The sequence below is a fragment of the Neopelma chrysocephalum genome, unplaced genomic scaffold (assembly GCF_003984885.1).
Source record: "Neopelma chrysocephalum unplaced genomic scaffold, ASM398488v2 Primary Assembly neopelma1_123, whole genome shotgun sequence".
Classification (NCBI taxonomy): Eukaryota; Metazoa; Chordata; class Aves; order Passeriformes; family Pipridae; genus Neopelma; species Neopelma chrysocephalum.
The window spans coordinates 1,521,221-1,544,156 of NW_020897785.1; the positions used below are offsets into that span (position 1 = coordinate 1,521,221).

The following is a 22,936-nucleotide window of genomic DNA, read 5'->3' on the forward strand; positions in this document are numbered from 1 at the left end:
AGAGCCCAGAAATTAAATCCTTTTACAGACACGTTTGGGGGTTTTTTTTCATCTGAAAATGTGTCATCCGGGGATTTGTTCTGGAAATTGCCATTACCCATCAGATCTATCATCTGTAGGTGCTTCAAAGGCATTGTTGGAAGTAGGATCTGACCAGGAGCCCTCACTCTTTCCAGATGCTTGAACGTATTGCAAGCAGGATGTGCAGTGAATTATGTATAATCTGTTACCAGAAATAATGTGGACTGCAGGGCAAGCCACCTGCTCACCACTTATTTTCTAACCAAAAAAATTTATTCCCACTGATAAATCAATTCCAAAGGCTGATCCCTGAGTACAAGACTCTTTTCTCCTCCGTCTCTGCTTTCTGGGGTGTCCTGGTTGTTCCACAGTGTCGTTGCTTTCACTGACAGCCCATGTTCTAGTTCTCAATATGCTCTGGAACGGGCAGATTGAAGTGAAAACCCATCCAAAAAAAGAGAAGCCAAACATGCAGCTGTCACAGACTGGATTAATTAACCCATCTTATATGATGGGCCTTTGTGTTTATAGGGTGAGAACGGTGTCCTCTCATTCTGAGGACGTTTTATATTCTCCAGAGGCTTGTTGATGATGAGATTTTGCCAAATTATTGTGTGGCTGTTGAAACAGCTTTGCAAAAACTGCCCTGTGCTTCACATGGAGATCAAGGTGATTATGCAGGAAAGGCCTCCCAGCAGGGGATCACAGATCAGCTCAGGGAGCTGCCTGTTCCAAGGACCATCCACAAGATGTCCATGGCAGGGCCCCAGTGCTCAGCACATGCCTTGGATTCCTTGTTAAATCTGCAAAATCTTGCAGCTGACACTGTGTATGTACCTCACACGACATAAAACATCTATATAACCACTTTTCCTGTGGCTCCACAACCTCCAAGTCAGGAGCTTTTGCTTCCTGGCACTTCAGGGGGTTTTTAATGAGCACGAGAAGCAGACAGTGAGTGATGGTATCTACTGGACAGGTTGTTAGTGGGGAATTGCTTTACTTTTCTCAAAGTAATGGTGGGTTGTGCAGTGTAACCTGCACAGAAATTGCCCATCATGAAAAGATGTGCTTTAACTGCTCAGTTGTTGGAGGAAAATAGGGAATTACTCAGACATGTCTCTTAGTTCTTAGGAAGCATTAATAACATGCCTGGCATGATACATCAGAGAGGGACAGGCCAGGAAATAAGTTTCTAATTATCTCCAGAACAAGCCCAGCCCAGCACAATGCTGATCCTGAAATTTGCTGTTCCTGTTTAGTTGTATAAACAGCAAGATTTAAAAGCAAACAAGGCAAAAATTCCCCCAAATCCTTGTTGTGGTCTCTTCCAGCAGTGAGTTCCAGTGTATTATAACAGAATAATTACTTCCTTTAATCAGCTGGGATTGTATTTGGCATTTCACTTAACTACCCCTTTATTATTGTCACAAGAGGATTAATAAAAGCATCTTCATTGTCTCTACAATTACTATTTTTATTTCTCCTCCCTCTCCACACTGAGTTGTTTGAAGCTTTTTCCTTCTCTTTGCATGGAAATTTTCCAGGTTTATGGTTTCTGTTGCGTGTTTTGAGCTCATTCCTTGTGCTGAATAAAACCAGACACATGTTCAGCTCTGCAGAGGACCCAAAACACTTCTCCCTCCTTGTTAGTGCCACTTTACTGTAGTGGTAGGTGCTCATCCATCTCCTCCTACACACAGTCACTGGTGCAGTTTTTGAGGTGGAAATTTGTTTCCCAACATCCAGTCTGAATGAAGAGGGAATACACTTCCCCTCTGAGCGAGGAACGTGGGTTAAAGTGCTTCAGGTTCGTAGGGATGGATTTAGATGCCAGTTCCTGCTGAAATTAATATGAATGGAGTGTCCAGATTCTTGCACAAGCTGGTGAAGTCCCACCTGCAGCCTTTTAGCAGTGCACAAACCAAAAAAAACCCCTTCTTTTTAAAGGCATTTCTGAGGGCAGAGTTGCTGTGACTCTGTTGGAGGGACTTTGGATATGGGTCAAGACTCCTGTACATTCCAGCCAGACATTTCCCAGGAGGAAAAGCAGGAAAGTGGAGGAACAGTTAGGAAAGGGATGGGTGGCTCTGTGGGTGCCTCTCCCCTGTGCTGGAACAGAAGTGCAAATTCAGTTTTTCACCAGCAGTTACTGCGATGGGGAAGGGAGGAGAAGGAGCTCAAACTGGGAAAATGTTGGAAAGTTAAAAACTGGAGATCCCAAATGTTTGTGGATACAGCCAGGCGGGGGGGGGGGGCTTTCACTTCCAAACCCCTGTATCAGTTATATCCAAGGATCCACTGTCTAAATAGGCTCAGATTTTAGCTCCACAATGCTTTGATGAAATGCTCTGGACCATAAATCAGTAATTTGTTCTGTTTAGAAATTGTTATTCTGGTATTCCAGAACCAACTTGTGTTTTTTTATCAAATTCCACATGGGAATGTCCCATCCTAACAGAGGCACAGCTGAGGAATTAACCATCCCCCTGACCATTTTACCAGGAACCATGGGTTTTTTGACTTTATAACATCCTTTTTTGACTTTATAAATTAATGGCTGAATTGTTCCAGCAAGGCAAAATGAGGAGCTTTCACTCCTTTTCCTCTCTGGTCGATCTTTCCACGGACAATTTCAGGCACTGAGATAAGTGACTCCAGACTTCTGTAAATGTCTGCAACAATAAAATTTGAGAGGTAATTTATATTGATCAGTATTTGCCAGTGGAGGAAGAATTTGGATTTACTGTGCTCTTATTAAGGATTCTGTGAGCAACATCTAAGAGAAATGGCTACAAAAAAATCCTTTTTTTTCTGACTCAAAGATGAGCCAGAGTGGGAGTAATATTGATTCTGTGGTCTTAAATACCAGCATTTTTCTTCTTCAGCTTTGGTTCCCTCCCCCATATACCAGTTCCTGTGTAACACATTTCAGTAAATACCTGGAATCAGGTGATTGTATAGTATTATAGTTTGGTTTACAGTTCTATAGAGAATTGTAATATGAATAATTATTATATAGGAGTTGGACTCAATGATCCTTGTGGGTCCCTTCCCACTCTCTGGATATTCTCTGATAGAATTAGGCCCCTGTTAGTGTTGATTTTATGGAGGGAGTGAGGGAGGTGAAATAATAAACGTATCATTCCCTGATAGGAACCACATTTGTTCCAAATTCTGGCTCCAGAGCACACACACACACACACAGAGAGAGTAAATAGCAGTGTGTTTTGGCTTACTTCAACAAAGGGTACACAAAGGCTCTGGAGATTTATCCTGTTTATAGCAGCAGTTGCTGACCCTGTAAATCAAGCCCACAGCTTTAAAGGAAAGCAGAACCATTTGGGATTTTCAGAAAAAAACACAGCTCTCAGTCTTGATTCAGTGCTTTACCAGCCTCTGTCTCTTAAGCTCTCAGTCAACAGTGGTTCTTTCTGTACAGAGATGCTCTGAGTGTTGCTCCTGCTTTCCAGCTTGTGGAAATCCTGGCTGGCTCAATGCCAGGTGTTGCTTTTGGCCCAGGTTGGAGATCTGGCCATGGCTGTTGTGCTTACACACCCCAGCTCATCTGCACAGAGAAAAAAACCTGTACAAATCAGTACAAATTCAGTCCCCTTAATGATTTGTGAAATTTTGTTGGACCTGTCCTGCATTTCAGCCTCATATTTTTTGGATGGGGTAATTAGGGAAGGCTTTGCTGTAGACACTAAAATCCACCAGCTGCTTTATCACTGGAGTGGACAGAACGTCTCCAGAGTTGGTTTTGCAGCCTTTCACCCCTGCTCTGTCAACCTGTGAGAGCCAGAGGTTGGGAGCTAAACTATAGAGCTTCACTGGACTTCTCTGGAAAGATCTTTCAAGGTAAAAAGAAAACATAAAGAAAAAAAATCATCGCCAGTGAGGCCCTGAAAACTGGATTAGAGACCCTGTGTCTCTTTTCCAAAGTAATAGGAGGGGATTTGAAGCTTCCATAATGCTTTGAAGAGAATCCAGCTTTTATGTTGCTAAGCAGTGAACATTTGTGTAGGTACAGCAGGGAAATAAGCTGTTCAGTGCTTTTGTACATGGAGTGCTGCTCTCACATCTTCACAAAGATTTGAATGCTGCACACAAATATATATCATTTGAAGGAGCCTGTGAAAGAGGAAGAACACTTTGTGATTATCAGGAGTGTGTTACATAAATAGTGGCTGTAGAAATGTCTTTCACTTCACTGTCTGCCTGTCCCTGACAAAGTTTTGCCCTGGAATGTCACATATCCCATTTAATATCTGAAGTACAAATTGTCCCCTTCTTCCAGTTTACCCAAATTAAACTGCTTTCACAACTTCAGTTTTAAGACTTTTGTCTTCCCCCCCAAAAAACCAACCAAACCACGGAAAAGCTTCTTGGGGTCATTTCCTACAAGTTTATTTAAATGCCAGGATTTTATGGATTCAAATTGGGTTGGCCCATTGTCTGCTAAACTGCAGTTTGTGTTACTGGAGCTAAGTTTAGATTCTAAATCCTGCCTGCCAGATGTGTTAATCAGAAATCTTTACCAGCCTTAATTGCAGGAATGTTTTTGAGATTCAGTGCATACCAACTGCCAGAGCAGTTGCTGGATGGTTTTTTTCCAATCTCCCTCTTGAAGTTTAAATAGGAATTAGATATTATTGGTAAACTGCAGTGAAGTATAGTCCCCTTTCTACATCCTCCATGACCCATGGAAATCACAGGCTGTGTCCACCTGCAGAATTGTGTGATAACCATAAGTTCTAGAGCGCATAAGTTGATAAGAGACTTAGAGAAGCATCAGAATTCTCAGTTTCTCTTCATTTCCAAGTAGGCACATTATCCTGAGTTAGGTCTGCCATGGTAAAATATAACGCAGAACAAGAGGAAATGACCTTAAGCTGAAGGAGGGAATGTTTAGGTGGGATATTGGGAAGGAATTCTTGGCTGGGAAGGTGGTGAGGCCCTGACACAGGTTGCCCAGAGAGGATGTGGACTCCCCACCCCTGGAAGTGTCCAAGGCCAGGTTGGACAGGGCTTGGAGCAACCTGGGACAGTGGAAGGTGTCCCTGCCCATGGCAGGGGGTGGAACTGGATGAGCTTTAAGGTCCTTTCCAGCATTTCCAACCCAAACCATTCTGGGATTCCATGACCAGTCCAACCTCCTTTAAACACTGGCTCCCAAAGGAAGCCCCACTCCCCTCATTCCTGCTCTTTATCTCTGTGTCTGTTCTCAGTTGCTCAGTGTGTGATTTCCTGTGTTAAATTACATGCCTTTTAAGAAAACTGTATTTACACTTATTTTCAAGCTGGAGATGGAAGCATAAACCTACCGAGAAAAAAACTTCCAAATATTGCCTGAAAGTGCTTCCCAGGCACTTCCCAAAACAAAGTTGCACCTTGTTTTGCAGATTAGAAAACAGTGGCAGGAGAAATAAAGCAAAACTCTTTGAAAAGTGCCTTGGTAAATAAACTCCATCTCAGTAAAGAAATCTGTTCCACCTGCAGAGCTGATTGCACTGTTTGCAAGACATCTTATTGCTCTTAATTCATTTTTATCACTATTTTCAGAGATAGTTAAGGAAGAACAAGTCAGTCTGTTCTTTTTCAGCAGATTTGACTTTGTGGGAACCCTTTAGACCAGCAAAGCTCGTGGCAACATTCTGCTGAAGGCACAAGTGCCTGGTACTGCTGGGATGGAAGAAAAGCAGGTTAAACATGTGCCTGGAGCTTTTTGCAGGCATGGCAAAGAGGAGAAAGGAGCTTATTTTGAATTTGGCAGCTGAGCTCTCTGTTCAATCCAGGAAACTCTAAGCAAGGGAGTGTTTGCAGAGTTTCCTCTCAGTCACCAACTGCTGGTACCAAAGAAATGAGAGCAAGGACTTGGAGGCACCTGGCCCCATGCTCTGACTTCCTTTTCATAACATTTAGGACAGTCATGACTGAATTTGGTGGAAAATTGAAGGGATTTGCAGGAAGGGACTCTGTGATGAGTTAGGAATAAACTGTGGGATATTTGTAACCTCATGTAAATAAACACACTGAAGCACACAGGCCTGAAAAGTTGGTCATGTCTGGGTTTTTGTTTTTATTTCAGCTCATTCAGACAAACAAATTGAAGCATTATCCCAGCATCCATGGGGACTTCAGCAATGACTTCAAGCAGCCCTGTGTTGTGTTCACTGGGCATCCCTCTCTGAGGTTTGGGGATGTGGTGCATTTCATGGAGTTGTGGGGAAAATCCAGCTTGAACACTGTCATCTTCACAGGTAAGGAAAATGCTGATCTCATTATCAAATTAACAGTAGGTTGTGCTCTCTGGTTAAGTGTGGCCACATCCCTGGGGCTTCACTCATTTATTCTGGGGCAGAAGTTTCTGACTTCAGCAGCAGCTTATCTAAATTAAGACCCCAGGACTGACCGTAGGGCCAAATGTAATTATTGTGCCATTTAATTCTCTGTGGCCCTGCAGAGCCAACCTTTGCCTTGCAGAGCCCATTCCTGCCACGTCTGAGCAAGAGCTTTGTTCTGCTCAGCAGTAAAAATGCCTACAGGAAATGAAGTTTTGAATTAAAAGCAGCTGGCTGCAAGTTAAACCCAGGCAAGACCTAATTGATGCTTGTCAGGAAGGAGAAACACTTCTTTTCCATATTCCACTGGAACCACAAACCTTTCCTCATCCCTCGTCCTGCCCTTTCATCAAAACCTCAGGCAACCAGAGAGTGTTTCTGGAGAGGTTTCTGTCTTCTCTGCTGCTTCAGAAGTGTGCCCCCCACACAGACCTGGCAGTGGGATCTGGGCTGTTCCTCCCTTTTGGCTGAGCTTTTCCTTGGATGCTTTTTGGCCGACAGACACCTTTGTAGCTGAAGCTGAAGGTGCAGCTCTGGCTGATGCCTTGGCAGCTGTTTTTTCCCAATGCCTCAGAAGCACAACAGGTCTTTGAAGTTCCTCCACTTCCCTCAGTCTGCTTCTAGTGCTGACCCTGCTCAAAAATGCTTCAAGGCCTTCCCTCAAACTGATGTCCAGGTGTATTTATACCCGGTGTGTCATCCAAACAGAACCCAGAAGTGGGAATTCTTCAGATCTGAGAAGGCAAATAATAATCCTTTAGGCTGTTGCTACTGAGTTTGTGTCTAACCAGCTCTGGTGTGATGGGAGGTGTGTTATATTTCATTTATCCAGGTAAAAAAGGTGTGGATTTGGGACTTGGACAGAGTAATGGGGAGGAGAATCCTGAGTAATGGATCAAACTACTCCCACAGCAAGGGTGGGATGGAGTCCTGCTGTTAAGCTTCTTTTCCTTCTCTTTTTAGTGAATAGGAAAACTGCTGGAAAGCACAAGATGTCCTAAAGCAAAGAGGGCTGGGAAAGGGTTATTTCCTTCCTTCTTACTTCTTTAAGCAAGTCCCTTTAAGTCTTTCATAATATTGACACCAAAAAGTGTCACAGTATCATGATACTGCTGAACCAATTTGGGGAGATGAAAAGTGTGTAATTAGCCCTGTGCAAGGGAAGGGGAGATTTGAGGGGGCTCCTGCTGGGCACTTAAATGTAGACTCAGTGCTGAAATGTTGTGTGGTCCCACAGCTGCTGCAGTGCCATCCCTCCTGACCCTGGAGGTAGTTCAGGAGACAAGCCCTAATTACTGTAATTGGTAAAATTGCAAAATAGATCTGCATTGTCTTGGAAATAGTGAATTCTGCTCTGGCTGGAACTTCATTTCAAGTGTGCAGAGCCTTTGCTGGGGTGTGCATTTCATGAATCCCTGGGGAATCAGTGGCATTAATCATGTTCTGAGTGTGCTGCCCAGGGTGTCAGAAACTGGCCTTTAATGGCAGGAACTCTCATTCTGTGTCTTCTTGAAGGGAGAGGCAGTTGACCTTTTTGTATTAAATCCTAATCCTCTGTGGATCGAGGCAGTCGAGCACTTCTGTCAGAGCCTGGCAGGTTGTTAAGGCATTGGAATGTCAGTCCTAACAACCCGTGGGTGCATCAGGTCATGGTCTTGGAGATTTTTTTCCCACTTTATACTTCAAATAAAGCACCAGTTGAGAGCTGCTTTGATAGGGTGACCTTGGAGTGCACAGCGAGTCCAGGTGGTTCGTTTCCTAAATTCATCTGTCTGTGGCTTTTGTCTCTGTCTGGGGGCACATCCACTGGGCAGGATGTTCCTACTTCCTTCTGACTCTCTAGTCCTAGTCCTACTTTTTCCATTTAATATTTGAAGTAGAAATTGTCCCTTTCTTCCAGTTTACCCAAATTAAACTACTTCTGCAACCTCAGTTTTAAGACTTTTGGCTTCCCTCAAGAAAAGATGCCTCAGCTGGAACAAAACCACGTGGTTTAGTGGTGGGCTTGGCAGCCGGACCCAGTGACCTTAGAGGTTTATTCCAAACTAAAATATTCTGTGATCTATGTCTGTAGAAATTCCCAGCAGATTAAATTCTTCTGTTCTTGGCAACTCCAGTGAAAATCTGAAGCATTGATACCCAATAAAATAAAATGAAATTAATGTTAATTTATTATTTTATTATTTTTCTGTTTTAAGCTAAAATCTGTGGTTATGAAAGAACCACTGAAGGAGTTGTGAGAGCAGATGACATTTCAGCTTTTCCTGGTTTCTAATAATTAAGACCTTTAAACTACAGGCCATCCAGCATTGTTAATGATGACACTGCTTGTTCAGTCCACAGGAGCCAGGTAGTCTCCACCTTTCCAATCTGTGATGTAAAAAACAACTACAAGAATATGGATTAAACCAGCAGCAGCAGGACCCCAGCTGTGAGTGAGCTGTGGTGCTGCTCTGCTGGCTCCTGTCATTGCAAACATTCCTGCTGGAGCAGTATTGAGTAGATTATTGATTAAAAATGTTGAACACCACTGAGCCACAAAGAAATTCTGGAAGGAGACACGGTACAAAGAAGCTGCTTCTTGCTCTGGTAACAGCAATGCCTTAAAAACCAACTCCCTTGGACATCTTAAACCAGCTCATGGCACATCAGTGCTGTGCAGGGGAAGGTTTTATAACACAGCATTGAATCAGGAGTCTTGGGGGAAAAAACTGTAATTCTGTCAGGAGAAGTCACTGTGTGTCCTTGGCAAGCACAGTTTGTCATCAGACAGGTGACTTTGGATTTGTGGTGGTTTCAGAACAGCAGTTCCTGTGGGTCACAGGAGCTGAGACCAGCTCAAGTTACATTTTTCACACGTGAAGACTTTCCAAGTCCTGTGTTAGAATTCCTTCATTAGAATTTCTCACTTTTCCAAGGCTCTTACATTCCTATTAGTTATTCAGAGACACACTATGGACTGGATGCCGTTTGGAATTCCAGGATGAAAAACCCATGTCTGTACATTATCTGAGCCTCTGACTCAGAAATACTCAATCTGAGCAGGTGCTGCCTCAAATCTCCTCAGATGGGATGGAGAAACTTTCTTCTCATAACTTTTTTAACTTACTTTTTTCTGTTTCATGTCACATCTCTAACGGAGGAGCTCTGCCTGACTTAAACTTTCTGTTTTCCCCTTATGACTTTTAAAATGTCTTCTGATTTAACGCTGATTGATCACTGATCATTCTTCAACTAGCTGCCTTCCCAGTATTCCTATTTTTAAACTTCTGCTCAAATGCTATTAAATTTAACTGACACTAAATACCATTTTTACATGGATATTTTTAGGCTTTGTTTCACTGCCACCACCACATCTGCTTTTAACTAACGTGGCTTTTTGCCCAGCACTATTTGTATTTCATGTTTGTGGATTCATGGCTTTTGGGGCATCTTGTAAGATGTCCTCGTTAATATTTCTCACTTTAATGTTCCCAGACAATTGCTTTAAATCTGGGAAAATGATCCCTTTAACAGCTTCAAGCTCCTGTATCCTTGGCTGGCTCCATATTCTGCTCTCCCAGGGTAAATATCCCCCCATCACTCACTGGTGCTCAGCCAGCAGCAGATTTTTGGGAGAGCATTTAACTTGTCTTTATGTTGGATGTCCTGCTGGGTGCTGAAATTTGAAGGAGATTTCCCCTTGCTGTCTCCAGGAGAAATCCAGCCCTGTGCTCTGCTCAGGGTGATGGAAGAACATCTGGTTAAATCCAGAGTGAAGTCTCTGAATTTCAGTCTCCTTTAAGTTCCTCCTTTCACAGCCTGAGCAGGTACCAGAGAAAAGCCTCGTGCTGTTCTCCAGCAAGGCTTAAACTGCACTTCACCCTGCAGGGTGTCCTTTGGTTCAGGATAATCCAGCACATGAGGCTTTCATGCATCCTTTTCCCTTTTTCCCATTCTGTCCTTATCAAGGTAATACCAGTTTGCCTTTTTCCAGCATTCCCTTTGTGTCCTCTATCCCACAATTATCGGGTAGATGGTGCTGGCATAAGCATTTCCACATCATTAGTTGGTGACCCCCAGAATCAAGAGGTTGCATGTACCCTACACTGTGTCACCTGAGATCTACATTTGTCATCCACCCAAAAAAAATGGTCTTTTTCTCTAATATTGTCAATGTTTTATTTCTCTCTGTGTGAGTAAGAGCCCATTCAGTGCATGACTTTTCCCTGGCAAACCTCTAATCTGATTTTTAAAAGTCAGTAATGAAAGGCCCTTTGCTTTTCCGCCAGTCTAAACCTGACACTTAGATTCAGAAGAATAAATATATATATATATATATGTAACAATATGATCTTTATGCTGCATTTTTATCATAGTGAAAACCAGGCTGCCATTTGGGTTACCTTATGAGACCCAAAATGACACATCTTGCCTTCTTTTGCAGGATCTGATTAAAAAGAAGAGGTGGTGTTTTTGTCATGATTAAATTTGCTTTAAAAATCATGCTATAACGTGTTCAAATGGAATAGTGTTGCTCTGTGGCTTGATTAAGGGAAGACTAATTGTGGGCGTAATTTTCATCAAATTAATTGAAAATAATGGGTGAGGGGAGGAGGAAGGGAAGAGAAATGTGTAACAGAATTAACATTGCTGAACAACAGCTCCTTTAATTCCTGAACGTGGAATCCGAGAGGGATTGGGCCGTGTTTGTTGTTAATAAACATTCCGTGTTTCCAACATTTCTCTTTCCAGAACCTGATTTCTCTTACCTGGATGCTCTGGCTCCATATCAGCCCTTGGCAATGAAATGTGTTTACTGTCCCATTGACACAAGGCTCAATTTTATTCAGGTGTCCAAATTACTCAAAGAAGTCCAGGTAAGGATTTTTCTTTTGCCTTTTCCTATGTTTCTTCACACACCTGAAATAAATAGATCAACTGTGAACAACTGATACATTAAACAAAAATCATGACAACACCTTTTTTTTTCCATGAGACATCACAGAGCATTGAGCTCTCCTTTGGGAGAAGTCTGGGATTAAGGCCAGAGGATTCTTGTAGTCTCTGCATTCCCCCCTTGACTCTTTGGGGCTTTAGTGGCCTCTCCTTGTCCATCCCACTTGTTTCTACTGAAATTTGCTTTCTGACTCATGACATAATTAAAGTAATACCCAGATTTTTTTTTCTGCCTGAGTTTTTCCCTGTGTTTTACCTTCAGCTTGTTGAACTCAGAGATACTTCACATGTACTCTTCCAAACCTCCTGGATCATTTTGTCTCGTTGTTCTGCCTTGTCACTGCACAACTGATAGAATTGCCACAGCCTGCTTTTGGATAAACATCTCCCATGTTTTTCCTGGTGTGTTATGCTGTCTCCAAAACACTTTGCAGAACCACTGTCTTCTCCTTTGCCTTCCTTAAATCCCGCAGCGATCCTTGGGGCCACCAGCCTGGTTCTGCTCTGTCAACATATTGCTGACAGGTCATGAAAACTCAAAGAGTTGCTTGTTGTGCTGATGTTTTTCACAGAACCACAGGATATGCTGAGCTGGAAGGGACCCACAAGGATCATCGAGTCCAACCCAACGGGACCATCCCCAAGAGTCACACCATGTGTCCCAGAGTATCATCCAAACACTCCTGGAGCTCTGGCAGCCTTGGTGCTGTGCCCACTGCCCTGGGGAGCCTGTTCACTGCCCAACCACCCTCTGGGGGAAGAACCTTTCATAGAATCATAGAATCATAGAATCAGCTGGGTTGGAAGGGACCTCTGAGATCATGAAGTCCAACCCTTGATCCACTACTGCTGCCGGTACTAGACCATGGCGCTAAGTGCCACATCCAGTCTCTTTTTAAAAATCTCCAGGGACAGAGAATCCACCACTTCCCTGGGCAGCCCATTCCCTCTCTGTAAAGAAATTCTTTCTAATATCTAACCTAAACCTTCCCTGGCACAACTTGAGACCATGCCCTCTTGTCTTGCTGACAATTGCCTGGGAAAAGAGACCAACCCCCACCTGGCTTACAACCTCCTTTCAGGTAGTTGTAGAGAGTGATGAGGTCTCCCCTGAGATCCAACCTAAACCTCCCCTGACACAACTCCAGTCCGTTCCCTGGGGTCCTGTCACTGGTCCCCACAGAGCTCAGTGCCTGCTCCTCCTCTTCCCCTCCCGAGGAAGGGTGAGTCTCCCCTCAGTCTCCTCTTCTCCAGCTGAACACACCATGTGCCCTCCCTTGCATGTCAACACATCTCCATGACAATTTTGGGATGGCCTTCACCACTACAGCCATTTACTTCCAGTTCAGACAACAAGGATTTGGAAGAAAAAGCTACTTGATCTTCTCATTTTTTTTCTCTACAACTACCTGAAAGGAGGTTGTAGCCAGGTGGGGAGTGGTCTCTTTTCCCAGGCAACTGTCAACAAGACAAGAGGGCATGGTCTCAAGTTGTGCCAAGGGAGGTTTAGGTTAGATATTAGAAAGAATTTCTTTACAGAGAGGGTGATCAGACATTGGAATGGGCTGCCCAGGGAAGTAGTTGATTCTCCATCCCTGGAGATTTTTAAAATGAGACTGGATGTGGCACTTAGTGCCATGGTCTAGTAACTGCAGCAGTAGTGGATCAAGGGTTGGACTTGATGATCTCAGAGGTCCCTTCCAACCCAGCTGATTCCATGATTCAATGATTCTATGATTCTTATGGCAACTGCTGATGCCCAAACGGTGACTGAGGACACGGCTCCTCCTGTTTTGCAGCCCCTGCATGTGGTGTGCCCGGAGCAGTACACGCAGCCCCCGCCCACCCAGTCGCACCGCACGGACCTGATGGTGGACTGCCAGCCCCCACCCATGTCCTACCGCCGCGCCGAGGTGCTCACCCTGCCCTACAAGCGCCGCTACGAGAAGATCGAGATCATGCCAGACGTGAGTGACTGTGGTGGGGGAGGGGGCAAATCCCAGCTGCTGCTTCAGCAGCCCCTTTAGAAATCACGGGATTGTTAAGGTTGGAAAAGACCTTCGGGATCGTCGAGTCCGTTGGTCAACCTGCAGCACCACCACGGTCAGCACTAAACCGTGTCCTCAAGTGCCACCACTGCCCCTTCCAAGGGCAGCCCCTTCCAATGCCTGACCGCCCTTTCCATGAAGGAATTTTTCCCAGTATCCAATCTAAACCTTGCCTGGCGCAGCTGGAGGCCGTTCCCTCTCATCCTGCCCCTTGTCCCCTGGGAGCAGAGCCCAACCCACCCCAGCTCCCCCCTCCTGTCAGGGAGTTGCAGAGCCAGAAGGTTCCCCCTGAGCCTCCTTTTCTCCAGGCTGAGCCCCCACAGCTCCCTCAGCTGCTCCTGCTGCTCCAGCCCCTTCTCCAGCTCCGTTCCCTTCCCTGGACATGCTCCAGCCCCTCAATGTCTCTCTTGTCTGAGGGGCCCAGAACTGCCCCCAGCACTGGAGGTTCAGCCTCAGAACTACAGATGTTTGTTCTGAAGATATTTGCAGCCTTTGATGAAAGGGATCTTGTGGCTGGGGTTTACTGGTGACTGGGATCATGTAAAGCACGTTCTGTCAAATGCAGGGCTAAGAAAGAAGCGTTTTTGAGAGGTAATTTCACTGTGTCAACTAATGGGAATTGAAAACAACACTGGCTGGCTGAGAGAGATGGGGCTGTTAAGCCTGGAAAAGAGACCTTGGAGCCCCTTCCAGTGCCTAAAGGGGGTCCAGGAGAGCTGGGGAGGGACTTGGGACAAGGGCTGGAGGGACAGGACAGGAATAGCTTCTCACTGCCACAGGGCAGGGTTATTTGGGATATTGGGAAGGAATTGCTGGCTGGGAGGGTGGGGAGGCCCTGGCACAGGTTGCCCAGAGAAGCTGTGGCTGCCCCTGGATCCCTGGAAGTGTTCCAGGCCAGGTTGGACGGGGCTTGGAGCAACCTGGGCTAGTGGAAGGTGTCCCTGCCCATGGCAGGCCATGGGATGGGATGATCTTTAAAGTCTTTTCCAACCCAAACCATTGTGGGATTCTGTGATTGTGGGCAAGCAAAAATATGTTCAGGTGAATTGTCCTTTGCAAGGATATCACACCTCACAATTCAAAGGGTGATCTCTGCAAGCCACAGGTGAGCCAACCAGTCACCTCCAGTTTAAATATGGGTGTGAATTAGTTTGAATTGGTGCCCCCAGGGTCATGGAAAGGATCCCAGGAATCTGGGACTTGGTAGCCAGGAGGTGTCTTTCTCCTTCCTTGCAAATACCCTTCCCTTTGAGGAGCAGTGTTCAGCCCTATGTTAAAGAAGCAGTGAAAAGGCTCATTTGTATTCCAACAATTTCAACAAATGGTTAATTCCTACAGGCTGCAGAAGTCCAGCAGGTTAATGGATTGCTTGTAGGCATCTAAAATGTGGATTACTTATCCCCACAACATCTATTAATGATTCATTAACCCCATAAATCAAATCCAAATGTACCCGTCTCACAAAGGGTGACCCACATTCCGACAGACACGAGCTTAAAATATTTTTTTGACAATCCAATCAGCACAAATGTGTCCTTGGATCAAAGGTGACAGTGGCTTTTTGCAAGCAGGTTTGGAAACTCGAATATTGAGTCTGCTTTTCCTCAGAGAGCAGAGGGAGGAGGGACCCTTAGCTGAGCCAAATATGAAGTACAGAACTGGGACTCGGGTGACAAATCCCTCAGCCAGCCCGTGACCCCCATTCCCACCATTTCACACCCGTTCTGCTGGGAGCCTGCCCAACCCACTGCTTGGAGACAAGGAGGGAGAGGTTAATTAGCAAATATGCTTGGATGCAGCTCCATCATGGCCTGGATATTTAATTGTTTGGGAAATTTGCATCTTTATTGGATCCTATGAAACCTAAGCCAGCACGACCAAAACAAATCCTCAATCCAGCAGCCGGTGGCTCATGTCTTATTTAGATTTCACTGAAGCTTTGGGTTTTCCCCTGAGCTGTGAGAGTGAAAATGAGCCCTTGTGAGCCTGTCCCTTGTGTCATGCCTCTGAAGGGGGTGGATACCAGCTCTTCCTGCACTTCCCAAAACTGCTGGGAGAGAGGATGCACTGTAGGGAATGTGGTACTCAGCAACCTGGGAAAAGAAGCACAAAGGAAACGAGGGCTGGTTTCTGTTGCTTTCACTTTATCTTGGAGAGTTTGAGCAGAAACCTGCACAGGCAGGAATAGTCACAGAAATGGCCTTTTTTTTTTTACCCTAACAACCTAATTTCTGAGCAGTCTGTGCTCGGGGAGAAGAAACATCTCTTGTAATTTTCCATGTCCAGGTGTTCAGCTCAGAGAAGAGAAAGCTCTGGAATGACCTTATTGTGGCCTTTCAGTACTTGAAGGGGGCCTGTAGGAGAGCTTGGGAGGGACCTGGGACAAGGGATGGAGGACAGGACACAGGGAATGGCTTCCCACTGCCAGAGGGCAGGGAGAGATGGGAGATTGGGAAGGAATTGTTGGCTGTGAGGGTGGGGAGGCCCTGGCACAGGTTGCCCAGAGAAGCTGTGGCTGCCCCTGAATCCCTGGAAGTGTCTAAGCCCAGGTTGGATGGGACTTGGAGCAGCCTGGAATAGTGGAAGGTGTCCCTGCCCAGGGCAGGAGATTGGAACAAGATGATCTTTAAGGTCCCTTCCCACCCAAACCATTCCATGATTTTCCCTGGTTCCAAAGCTGCACTGAACAACTTGTTGCCAAAGCTCCTTGGTCTGTAATGATGCTCCTGAAAAGACCCTCCTGAGAGCAAGGCTGTGACTCAGGGCTGTTCATGGGATGCCATTCCCCAGCTCCAAGATTTACAAATCACCCTCAAAGAGGGATTTGCTGGTTCTTTTTCGGGGAACTACGTGGTCATGGCAAAAACTCAATGTAACCTCCCTTTCTGCTGAGTGGGGTGTGCAAGACAGGATTGCAGATGGAACATGAGGCTCCCTGGTGGGGGAGTATTTGTTGCTTAATGTCCCCTTTTCAGTAGTTTATGCAGGAAGACTCTTTAGGGTTCCTGAACATACAGGAATTTCTATACTACAAGGAAAGTGCATTTGTTGCATTCAGGCTGCCACCAGCCCTGGGGTTCTGGGAAGGCTCAAGTGGCAGCTGAAAAGGGTATTTTATAGCTCCCAGTGAACCTTGCAATGGCTTGTTATTTGTCAAGACCATGTCAGCTCAACATGGAATTATGAAATCCACCCTGGAAAAACAAGTCATTGCTAGATCTGCTCCAGGGTAAGGATTTGTGTGTATTTACACTCATAAAAGAAAGGCTGTTGCAGTGAAGTCCTGATGAGGACCCTCTCCTGAATCCACAGCCCCTTCCCAGCGGGGATGTGCTCCAACTTCTGTCTGGATTCTTCCAGTTTCTGGAAACCAGAGAGCTGGCTCAGAGTGGCTTCAAGTCAGTTCAGGCTGAGGGTTTGGTGGTGTGAAATTCCCTTTGCAAAACTGTTGCAGTGATTCAGATTCTGGCCTGTCAGACTAATGTAAATTTACTTTTACTGCTGGAGCTTGTCTACATTTCAATCACTTCACCGAGGAGCAAAGGCAGGTCAAGCAGGGCTGTTGTATGATAATGAGATTTACACTCACAGCAGCCTTTGTTTGGAGAGAGGTTTTAACAGTCCCAAGGCATCAGGCTGGAATGGCTCTCAGAGGGATTGTGGAAACCTTTACACTTGAACTAATTTGTTCTTCTCAGCATCTGCCTTTCACTTTAAAAAATAATAATAATAAAAAAAAAGAGAAAAGACTGCTTCCTGGAAATTGGTTAGGCATTGTCTATTCACGGCACAACGATGGGAAAATGGAAAACACCTTCTGGAGCAAACAGATAAAATTAAACAGTAGTGTTTGAGCAAATAATGTGCCTGCAGTTTAATTACAGCTGAACAATGGTGCGGATCACTTGGTGTGGCAGCAGACTCTTCACTGAGGGCTCTGTGTTTTTAAAGTACTCTATTTGCAAGTTCTTCAGGACACAGCCCAGCATGGGAGGGTGTGAATGTGCAAGGCACAGCCTGGCATGGAGGGAAACTGCAGAGGGAATTCGGGAAGCAGCACTCGGCTCTGTTAGAGTTATGGAGCTTTCACTCCGCCCTCCCATTCCCCTGTCTTGACTTTTCTTTTTATGCTTTTGTCTTACTTCTCCAACTTCCTTTGGGTTTCAGGGACTGAGGAGTTTTAATTTCTGACTTTCTTCTGACTCTCAGCTTATTTTGGTGACCCCAAAATAAGGGGGTCACCAATATTGCCAATAATCAGTGACATTGTCCAATCTCTGACCTCTCTGTTCCCTTTCCTCTGACTGTTCCCCCTGGTGTCCCTGTGCCACAGTCTCACACAAAGTAAATTAAACAGAACCTGCCTGTTTGTTCCTGCTGCTCATCCCTCCCTGCAGCCCCAAGCTCACTGAATCCACTGTAAAATTGTCTGGGTCTCTCCTTTTTTCTAGCAGTTCGACCTCTCCTTTTGACATTCCACCACAACTGCTCTTGTCCCAGCTTTTACCAACCTTTTCCTGGACAAAGGCAGACCCAGAGCAGTCTGTTGTCCTCCTGGTTTACATCATTGGTGTTCAGAGCAATCAGCCCTCATTTTCTTCCTTAAATTGTCTCCCACCTCATTCCCACATCTCTTCCCTCCTGGCCATTTGGGGAATTCTGCCCCTTCCTCCCCATTTTTGTGAGCTTGGAATGTCTTATCCTTCATTTCCTTTGCCTTTTTTTTTTTGCTGTACCTTTTCTCTGGTTGGTCTTATCCACAGATTGTCCTGTTTAGTTAGATGAAACTGGGATCTGCTTTCCTGCTCCCAGCCTGCCTTTGCCTGCCTACATTAATGTCTAGATTTGTTTTTCCTTTCATTTTTGATGGCTGGCTTTAAAATAACTCTCTTTTCCAGCCAGGCACTCACCTCTCTCTTCCCAACCAGCTTCAACAACAACAACATCACATCCTGACTTGACATTCTGACCCATAAACTGGTTACTGTATTTTGAATATTTTGATTTATGCCATTTTTATATCTTTCAAATGACTCATCTTTTGCATCTGCAAGCTGCCTGCCTTTGCTTTGAAGATATTTCATGTCCTTGCCTCCCTTACCTGTCATTTTTCATTCCAATCTGAGGCTGTTTTCTGCTTCTGCTGGTTCTGTTTTCCACTATCCTCTGGTAAGTTCTTCAAACAACTGTTTCCTGCTCCCGAGCTACTGGGGAAGAGCTTCATTAAACAGCCATAAATCTGCTTCATTACACTTCTTAAATACCTCCTTCGACTGTCTTTTGGCACGGGCTTGGCAAAAAGCCAGTGGTAGTGGTAGTCCTGAGCCTACTGCTTGGACTCCCAGCTGGGATTATTCCCTGTTGGTTGCTCAGTACTGGTTTGGTTTCCAGGCTTTGGGGACAAAGTTCCTCGTGCTGATCCAGAGCCCTGGTCCATTAGCTGCACATGGAACATTTACATGGAAAACAGGAGGTTTGTTTCCTTGCTCAAAACTGCAGATTACCAGATTACCCCTTCTGCCTCTTTTATTTCTCCACTGGATGTCAGCTCTGGGGAAGCCCAAAATTAAGATTTAGGCATTTGCAAGCAGTAATAGCCAAAACCTTAGCTATTTATGGCAGGATTCTTCATCCACTGAAGTTAATGAGACTTCAAAATCTGCTCCACAGAGAATTTTGGGAGATCCACAGCAACTGGCAGATCCATTAAGTTGGGGTTTGTTTGACAACTGAATTATCCCACTAAAACCACTTGGATTGTGTAAAATGTGAGGCTGAAACCCCAACAAGACATAACTCAGATCACATCAGACAGATGCCCTTAGTTCTGGGATGCTCTTCTCTGTTGGAAAAGCCTTTGTTCCTTTCAGTCTCATTAGCAAGATTCCCCAGTTCCCATCCTGCCTGCAGCATGTTCCATATGCTTGCTGGTCAGGAATCCACAGGAATATTTGATTCTCCAGCCCTTTCCCCTTGGCTCCATGTGTTTGACCACACGTCTTTTGTTCCCTCTGCAGGATCTGGTACTTGCAGAATTCCTGCACTCAGACCCGGATTTAGCAGGGGGGGGACAAAGCAAGCCAGGGCTGGATCTGTTGGATTCTCCTGCCCACACTAAAATCTCTTCTGTCAGGTTACGAGGGGCTGGACAACAAAGCTCCTGGTTCTTAAAAAGTGAAGGCATAAGAGGAGGCAGGGAGGTAGGAGATGAGGTAAATTGTCTTCCCCTCCTCAAATCACCACCCGAATTTAACTGACAGGATGAAGACCATGGTTTTTCTTTTTCTTTTACAAAACTGACTCTACAGATCCTCCCTGCTTGTGAAAGGGCTGCTGCACAGCCTTTAAACAGGTGGAATATTTGGGCAATCTCTTCCAATCAGAGATACACTGGGAAGCTGCTTTTCTGCCTCCAGAAACTGGCTCTGGTGTGTGTGAGGAGCAAGGGGAGTGGAGGGATGGAGGTAAAGCGGGTTTTTCTCTTTTTAGGTTTTGTTGAGGACTAGTTTTTATAAAACCCTCTATGAATAAACTCTGATCTCCAGGGCTTGGTGGGCTTTATCTGAAGTCAGGCTTTTCCTGAAGTCAGGATCTTAAAATCCTTGGGTTTCTCTAATAACTGGGAGAAGATATTTTTCTGTCTCATCCAACTTCCATCCTGTTTAGGGCTTGGGATGTGGGTAAGAATCTCTTCATGCCTGGCAAGCCCTCAGGTTGTGAGCCACCATTCCCACCTGGAAATGGAAGTGCCCCAGGGATTACCTGTCCAGAACCCAGCTGCACTTACTAATAGTCTTTATAATGTGCCTCAAAAAATGTAAGGCTCCAGCTCCAAATTGCAGAGACTTTTGCCCCTGCTGTTCCCACTCGGTGCTGTTCAAACCCCCACTGTCTCTGATGGCCAGAAACCTCCTCATTTCCAGCCCACACATACTCACTGCTGGCCTGCACACGTTTATTCTTAACACCATGTTTTAGCATAAATACATTTCCCCTTTTGTTGGTATTTTCCCTGTGGTGTTCATTTAGAATAATCAAATTCTCCCTTTGGGCTTTCTTTGTGCCAAGACATTTAGTTCCCTCTTACCAGGCAGCTTCTCCTGCCCCAATCTACCCTTCAGAATATCTGATTTGAGCTGAAATTACCCACAATTTACAAGTAGTTCAGATGGGATCTTGCTGGGCTCAATATAATAGTGATGGCTCATCTCTGCAAGAATTACCTGATATTTTCTGAGGTTTCGTTTGGCTTTTCCTCAGCTGTGTCACTCTCAGTTCTCATGGGATGGACTAATAAACCTGGACCCCTCACCTCTGTCCTTTCCAGCAGCTGAAATTCTCTGTATCAGCCCAATCTCTGGCCTTGCATTTCATGCTGTTGAATTTCAGCTTGTTTTTCTCACTCCAGTTCTTGAACTCATCTCTGTTTTCCTGGTCTTTCCTTCTGTTGAAAGTGCCTCTACCAACTCCAGTGGGACCTTCTGAACACTCTCCTCGATCTCTGCTGAGGTCATTAATAAAAACTGGGCACTGCACAAGCTGAACAAAACTGATCCCTGCCCAAGGAATGTATCACAACTTCATTTTTTGCCTTATTTTTCCTAAGGATTTGTAGGGTGTTGAGTCCAGACTGGGTCTGTCCTGCCCAGTGGTGTCACAGCTCTGTTTCATGTCTTTGGTTTCTCTGGTTTGACCCAGAGCTGCAGCTCTGGCTCCCACCTCTAATGCAGAGATCACACATTTGTGCACTTTGCAAATCTGGGAAAAAAAACACATTTAGTGTTGATGTAAAAACCCAGCTGGGTCCCTCTCTGAATACACATCGGTGATTTCAGATCCTGAAAGTTAAGGGGATTTTAATTCCTGGTAAACTTTGCTCTGCTCCTTCTTTGTCCTGGTCCTGGAGGGTGAAGATCCAGCTCACCCCACTCAGCTCAAACTTTGCCTCTCCCTGCTGGGTCAGACTTCCTGCACCTTCCCCAGAGGTGAAGTTTGGAGAGGTGTCCCCAAAATCTGGGAAGAAATCACTGCAAACTTGGCTGTTAAAATGCTGGTTGCATCCCTGCTTGTCTGTCCCTGGGAAAATCCCTCACATGTGCTAAAATTCTGGTCCTCCCCTGATTTTATTCACTGATTTTTCAGCCTCAGTTTTATTTTTTATTGTAGGAGTTTCAAGTCCATCCCCAGCCCTTGTTCAGCCCCTCATTGCCAACAGGAGGATTTTTGGCTGGTGATTGAAGACAATCTGCAGACTTAAACCTGTCCCTGTTGAAGGCCTTAGGAGAGACTTAGGAGTGGCCTAACCCATGTTCTTCTTTCTCAACAACTGTAGTTTGGCCAGCAACAGTGTTTGGGCTCACATGGTGTGTGTCAAATCCCATTTTGTTGAGGAAAACACAATCCCTCCAGCAAAGATTCAACACTAAAAATGCCTTTACTCTGGTTTAGCATGGGTGGACAAGCTAAAAAATGAAATAGTGCACACACAAGTTTGTCTTAAGGCAGTCCAAGTGCTCATCCATGGGCAGGGGACTGATTAATGTGCTGTTAGTTCTCAGTGTCCCTGCTTTTGTGCCTTTCCTGGTGCCAGCATGTGACACCAGGCTCGTGATAATGACTGCAAGGAAGACTCGTTTATTGCTGCGTGGTGGGGGGCTTTTCAATCTCACACACAAAGGCAGAACAAGATCCAGCAGCTGCAAGTTGGACAAATTCAACCCTGAAATGAGCCCCCGTTTCCTGGCTGCAAAGGGGGAATTAAAGTTTGAAACAGCTTGTGAGGGGAGACGTGGAGTGGCTGTAGCTTGGAGTGCAGGCAAGACTTGCTGTCCCTGTGAAAAGGGTTCCTTTAATGCAGCATTTTTGGAAGAGTTCTGTGATTTCTGTGTGCAGGAGGTCAGCTGAAAGGAGTGCAGAAAGGAGTACAGCAGAGCTGTCTGGCCTTGGAGGGTGAATTACTGGATGTGATTAAATGACCCTTTTGCTTTGGGTCAGTGAGTTTCTATAATAAAAGGGTTGGCTGCCACATTGGCTGTGGGCTGCAGCAGCATCTTGGAGGAAATAAAAACGAGTGTCTGTCTCACTGGCTTTCTGATGTTAATAATTTAAGTGTTGCTGTTTAGCAACTGCGTGGTTAAAACCTGCACAAATGTTCATATCCAGATATTTCAGTGGCAGCAGACTCGGATTCTGAGCAGCTCCCTGTTTTTTAAAGATCTTTCTCTTTACAGTGTTTGTCACTTTGCTCTTCATTAGATCCCACTTTGTATCGATCTCCCTCTGGGATGTGGTGGGAATGGGAAGTGCCTTCGACCACAGCCAAGTGCAGAACACACACTGCTGCAAGTGTTGCTATTTTTAGGTCCCAGGAGAAATCTGAAGCAATGATTATCATTATATTTTCATTCTCTCAGCCTTCAACAACAAACTGTGAAGGCTGTACTAAAATTGCCTGCCATAAACGTTGTGAAGAGTCCCAGAGTGACAGCAATCCCTGAAATTTGGATTTCTAAGGTTCACCAGGTCTGAATATATACAAAATTCGGGGATTTTTAATGCAGCCTGCGTTTTTTCCAACACACCAAC

At 45.1% G+C, this 22,936-nt stretch overlaps 1 protein-coding gene across 2 annotated transcripts in view; it reads left to right on the forward strand.

Moving 5' to 3' along the window:
* INTS9 (integrator complex subunit 9) overlaps positions 1-22,936 on the forward strand; it is a 62,785-nt gene that overhangs the window by 34,969 nt on the left and 4,880 nt on the right. For both annotated transcript variants that reach the window (XR_003536592.1, XM_027697848.1), the window contains exons 12-14: positions 6,113-6,284; positions 11,100-11,224; positions 13,103-13,270. Coding sequence is in view for 1 of the 2 variants with exons in the window: in XM_027697848.1 (XP_027553649.1) it covers positions 6,113-6,284; positions 11,100-11,224; positions 13,103-13,270 (465 nt within the window). In the remaining variant the exon portion in view is untranslated. The remainder of the gene's footprint in view (positions 1-6,112; positions 6,285-11,099; positions 11,225-13,102; positions 13,271-22,936) is intronic.